Source organism: Opisthorchis viverrini, assembly GCF_000715545.1.
Source record: "Opisthorchis viverrini unplaced genomic scaffold opera_v5_30, whole genome shotgun sequence".
In the NCBI taxonomy this organism is placed as follows: Eukaryota; Metazoa; Platyhelminthes; class Trematoda; order Opisthorchiida; family Opisthorchiidae; genus Opisthorchis; species Opisthorchis viverrini.
The window spans coordinates 2,289,988-2,295,987 of record NW_008751686.1 but is presented as its reverse complement, the minus strand read 5'-3'; the positions used below and the strand labels follow the sequence as shown (position 1 = coordinate 2,295,987).

The 6,000-nt window shown below is 43.2% G+C and overlaps 1 protein-coding gene across 1 annotated transcript in view; it reads left to right on the top strand.

Annotated features, from left to right (window-relative positions):
- Positions 1 to 6,000, top strand: part of T265_02480 (hypothetical protein) — a gene marked incomplete at both ends in the record, with an annotated part of 103,559 nt that overhangs the window by 13,421 nt on the left and 84,138 nt on the right. Inside the window, 6 exons of the mRNA XM_009166729.1 lie at positions 325 to 422; positions 974 to 1,216; positions 2,038 to 2,216; positions 3,975 to 4,159; positions 4,947 to 5,235; positions 5,535 to 5,796. Of these exons, the coding sequence (XP_009164993.1) occupies positions 325 to 422; positions 974 to 1,216; positions 2,038 to 2,216; positions 3,975 to 4,159; positions 4,947 to 5,235; positions 5,535 to 5,796 (1,256 nt within the window). The remainder of the gene's footprint in view (positions 1 to 324; positions 423 to 973; positions 1,217 to 2,037; positions 2,217 to 3,974; positions 4,160 to 4,946; positions 5,236 to 5,534; positions 5,797 to 6,000) is intronic.

The window sequence follows — 6,000 nt, the reverse complement described above, 5'->3', positions numbered from 1 at the left end:
GGCTTTCAAATAAGTCATGGTTGTACGGCAGTGAAGCATCGGTGTTGAACGCTGATGTCATGCTGTCGATGATGATGATGATGATGATGATGATGACATCCTCAAGAGATTGCGCGTGGACATGCATGACCGTAATCTGTGTGTAGCGTCAATCAACCGTAGAGAGTAATGTCGATATGCAGTGATTTTTGTGTGGTAGTGTTACATGCATTGCTGATGCCTGATAATAAATTGGTCTTTAGGACGGAAATTCGTTTGAGGAGCCCTATGATGAACTGAAATTTCTTCGGCGGCCCCTACTACTTATACGTCTAAGAGTATCAGAACCAAAGATTGTATTCTCACCGAGCTTTCGTGAGACCCGGGACTGTCTGCTTCGCTGTTTTCAAGCTATCACCGATGCTGCTGAAGAACTCCCGCGGGTAAGATATTTTATTCGCAATTCTATACATGGATAAAATATCCTCTTTCAATGAGCAGGATGATGTGTACAATGATTACCTTTCAAATAACTAAGAAGTGACCGCAATTTTTTGCAAATCAATTTGGTGTGTTGGTGGAACAGTCCACCAAATCTCAGCCGTATCTCGAACAGTCTTTTACAACCCTGTGAGTAGTATATTATGCTAAGGAAACTATAAATTTTGATTACCTTAACATCGTTTTATACAGGGATTTACCCATCTGTAACCATTTGTGTTCTACTCGAAACACTGACCGCTTCCTCTCAGTACCCGTAGTGGGCCGGTCGGAAAAGCAACCGGACCAAAGTCAAAACTGACCCGTTTTCTTCACTCGACCGGGGAAATATTCGGATCAGTTGGCTCAAAAATTAGGGGGCAAATCCACCCTTACTCCCAAAACTCCTAGTTTGTATTTTGTCTTCTGACTGGTCTTTCGTTATGTCCGTTTTACCGTACGAATGATTATAATAGTACTAATCTATTGTTTGAACCTCTGGTCTCTTCCACAGGTCGAAGTCGAGATCTTCCCTGCATTGGCCAATGACCACCACTTTCTGCGATCCGTTTCGTTTCGTGAACAGCTCGTTATAGAATACACAGACAAAGCTATGACCGTGTTTCGTGCCAACTCAATTGGGCCAAAAGACTACTTGGACATTTATAAGCCGTATGGGAACTTGTTGAATAACAAGGCAGAACTGGAGTTGCGCAATTTTCTCAAAGAGCGTCACACGTTGTTGGCGGTGAAGAAGGTAAGTAATTGCGTGAGTACGTAAGTAAGTAAGTAAGTAAGTAAGTAAGTAAGTAAGTAAGTAAGTAAGTAAGTAAGTAAGTAAGTAAGTAAGTAAGTAAGTAAGTAAGTAAGTAAGTAAGTAAGTAAGTAAGTAAGTAAGTAAGTAAGTAAGTAAGTAAGTAAGTAAGTAAGTAAGTAAGTAAGTAAGTAAGTAAGTAAGTAAGTAAGTAAGTAATGTAAGTAACTGAGGTAAGGAGGATACGTCTTAAGTACTTCCACCTTTCAACGGACACACTTAGACCTTTGGTGGGCTTTCAGACCCTGGGGCTGCCGGGCGATAAGTACACACCTGTACTTAGCACTGGTTTGCTCCTGGTAAAATGAGTTGTACGCATTTCACATATATATCATCTTCGTAATGATCTTTTGCTGCACTTCACCATCGAAAACTCAAAATGGCACCAGTAAAAGCTTGCAATAAAGTGGCCTCAGACTGCCACATTTCAATTAGCTTTAACAGGCACCTTATTCTTATCCATTCCCCAGCGCAAAGGCAAAGCTTGGTTGAATGAACCGGATTTAGTGGAGCAAGTCAATAACAGCTTACTGACTGTGCAACAGGTGACCCAAGGATACTTGCGTTCAGTGCTTGGTTTCAGCCGTTCCTTTTTTGTTGATTCGTGCATTAATGTGGTTTCATGATGTTCACCACGGTGTTCTACTGTTCCGCATTTAAGCGAATTTGCTAAGTGACATTCGCAATGTTTCACATGTTTCAGGCAGGCAATACGTCCCATTTTAAAGTTGTCTCCATAATTAGCTTTTCTTATGCATCGACAGAAAATCGAAGCTTTCCAGGACTTGCGGGCCGAGATTACGATGCTCCGGCTCACCGTTCCGTTGAGTCTATTCTGTGTGGACTGCAAAAGTGTGAACGAGGAACTGGCCAATCGGGCGTGGAAATTGAGGGACATTTTGGTCTCATTCGAACTCGATGAGAACCGAGACGTCAATCGCAGGTATATCAGACCTACTTGAAAGTATGCTTTGTTAATGCGTCGTTGGGATAGAAAACTTATAGGAGTATAGACAATATCGATGCTGTTAGCTAACCGCGGTAATCGAATGTTTCGATTGTTCATGAGGAGTCTGATTCCCTTTGTTATGTATGGTTGTTTGCTTGCATGTGGATTTTGATCGGTGATCTAAGACAGACAGTTAGATACTTGAATCTCGGGCTTACCACTACCGACTGCTCCTTTCGTTTCTACCCCAGTTTCGACTGAGTAGGGCAATCCGTCCGGTCTGGAACTGAAAGTGGGTAATCAGGACCAAAGTTTAAACTAGTACCCATATGGTCACGAGTCGTGTGAGCAGGGCTGTGACCGAAGTCGCTCTGTGTGACACGTGACGCTTTGCTGGTCTGCCCACTTGTGGACAATCAAGGCCGCAGTTCACGCCGTTTTGAACTGTAACGCATCAGATGACGCAATACGTCATCACGCTGTATAGGACCATCTACATGACAGTTTCATGAAGTTCAGATTGTTCAGTTGCTGCGAATGTTGCTAAATGGGTGTGGCAGTCTTGTTGCAAAGGTTTCGTCACCAATAGAGGTGAAAGTACCAGTGCGTTGTTGTGAACCGGAGCTGAGTTGTGGGTTGCTGGTTGTGTTGAGTTGAGTTGTGGTGTGCGCGAGTTTATATACATGCTGGTGAAGGGATTAGTTGTCCCACTCTTATTTTGATTGCCCATAGTCCAAGTGACCCTTGAACTTTACCTCTCTGATTCGCACCTAGTGACCTTCGCTGAAATGGCCCCTTGGACTAATTGCCTGCAAAACAATTGCCTAGTTCAGTGAACAAATTCTCCACCATTTGTTTGATAGGTAACGAGCTGTGACCTTCGCTGAAATGGCCCCTTGGACTAATTGCCTGCAAAACAATTGCCTAGTTCAGTGAACAAATTCTCCACCATTTGTTTGATAGGTAAACGAGCTGTGATATCAACTCTCATAGAATCCAACCATCCGAATTCTAGGAAAACAATGGGGATAGATGTCTACTGATCACCTTCGTATCATTATCTCGTACTGCATGGACAGTGTATTGATACTACTTGTCGATATAAAGTAACTAGCTCTGGATAAACTTGTCTTCTACAAGCACATTCGATGCCACAGGAATTACCCACGATGACCTATTGCGTTAATTCGTCACTTAAAGAAAACAAGTGACTTGAAGGACAGACGTGAGTTCAAGCAAGAAACGGGCTGAATACTTCTAATGGGGCTTCAAGTGCTAGGCGACATACACCTAGCCCCACTAGAAACTAACTGAAGCGCCACTCTCGAGAATCACGTGACAAACTGATTCGCTCTTGAAAAGTGAGTAGATACCCATGCGTTCATCTCTTCTTGGCCTAAATGGTTCTCACTTGGAAGAAATCTGAAGTCAGATATGAAGTTTTCCAAATTGCAAAAATTAAGGCATCTAAAATCGATGGCATAAGATAAGCATTCCATGACAGTTTTGATGTATCTGTCACACTCAAATCCCTCCGGTCATTTTCTCCAGAAGTAGTCTATTCTGAGAGCAAACACAGCTGACTCCACTCGGCTCCGAGAGGTATAATGACCAGCTTTAAACACATTACACCAATCCGTGGTCACATGGCTGCTCTGTGATTTTGACATTCGCTACGCAGTCTTGGAGGGCTGAGTTTCATTGGAACACAAACAATCCGTTCTAACTAATTATCTGTTCATTTGAATTCAGCATCTGCCGACGATATGATGAGATCATGAACCGCCTGAGCGAAACGCCGCCTGACACAGAGAGTCTAGTCCAGCTTCAGGCCTACATGCGCGAAGTAAACAACACCATGGTGTTCAAACTTAAGGAGGAAGTGGCGGATGCAGCGGAACGACTTAACTTCCTCTTGGATTACGCTTTCCTATCACGTAGGTTTTCCCGAACTTTCGGATTTTCTTTGTAACAATTTCACCGAGTCATTTTGGTGAAAGTTCAGCTCGGTTGCTGGTACGTTGAACCACTACTGACAGACCGGTACAAGAAACCAAACATGCACTTTGGTGGTAGTTATTCTGAAACAAGTTGTATGTAGTACATGTGACGCTTTTTTCCTTCAACTTTCAAAACCCCGTATTCTGAGGTCTGTAATATTTGAGTTGCCAATCCTAGCCAAAACAGCCTCGATTGCATGTGATGATAAGAAAGATCAATGTCATCTTCATTTTCATCATCACCGTCACCATCACCATCACCATCATCATCTTCGTCATCATCATCGTCATCATCAACATCACATTGCTTGCTCCAAGGAGTTTAACTTTTTGAGATGACTAATTCACAGCCCTGGATATTTCTACTTGGGGTGTCAACTTCCCAGGTGTACGGTCACACATGACCGCAGTGGTCCTAGTAGGAACGACTTTGTTCCGCTTGTTCCAGTCTGAAACTTATTTCTGATTTTCTGATTGTCATCATCAGTGGGATTTTGCTTTCTGCATATACGACAGAAGTTTCCTTTGGTTCGTTTTGCCAAACGGCCTTTGCGCAGTTTTGGATAAGCCCTATTGAACCAAAGACAGACGTGGGAAGACCTTGGGGGCTCTATTTAGAAACTTATCCTAATTGTATGGGAAAAATTCGGAGGTAATTCTTGACCAGATCCATAGATAGGAAATATTCTGACCGATGTCCGAACGTATTTCCATACACTTTTAGAGGATGATATCAAACTGAACTCCACCCTATTCTACTGGCCCGAACACATTCTCAGCGTGCTGGATGTGACCACCACACGCGTGAACATGCTTCGCGAGAATGCAGAGGAAGATCTGAAACATCGGACAGTCACGCTGGAACAACGCATTCTGAACTGCTGGGATCGGATTACAGCCATGCGCAAACGAGAGGGTATTACGCAAGAGGAAATGGTTAAATCAGTCCAGCTGTTGGATGAATTTCTGGTTGAACTGGAGACTTTAATATCGGACGCAGAACAAGTGAATAAGTGAGCGAGGACAGATAAGCTGTGACTTTGTCCGTAGTATTCTCTCTGTAATCGGTGCGACGCAACCAATCAAATTAACTTGTCATGTCGGCGATTGACTTAATACTTTGTTCTGTAAGACCTATTGCCTTTGAAATCAAATAACAATCGAGTAGGGAACTCTGGACAAAGTGATTCTAGTTTAGATATCTTTCGCCTCAATAAGACTTGACTTAATTTCCGTGACTAATCACCCGATAATATCACTAACGGTTCGTCATTTGAAACAAAATACCGACTACCGACTTTCCTGATTTCAGGGAGGAAGCCCTCGTACAATGGGATCCAACTCAGTTTCCTCAGCTTGTTGAGCTCCGGCGACAAATGGATCCGTTCGACCGTCTATGGCGTACCGCCCTCGATTTTGATACATGCAACAAGAACTGGCTCCAGGCGCCTTATCACACTTTGAGTGCATATGAAATTGAGGCGCACGTGTCAGAAATGTATAAAACGATGCACAAGCTAACAAAGGTCTTCGTTGATCTTCCCGGACCGTCCAAAGTGGCGCAGAAAATGAAGGTAAACTCTGCTGCATTATACCAGGTGCCTAAACCGTCAAATGCCGTCCCTAGCAACAATTCACCCTATCTAGTCACCTCCTGATAAATCGTCAGTAAAGTTTTTCCAAGTGAATACGATCTTTCACTGCTACTTATTGATCAGGTCGGGTAGCGCGAGTATATCTGAATAGTATGAACATCTTTACAAAAGTTTATCGAAACG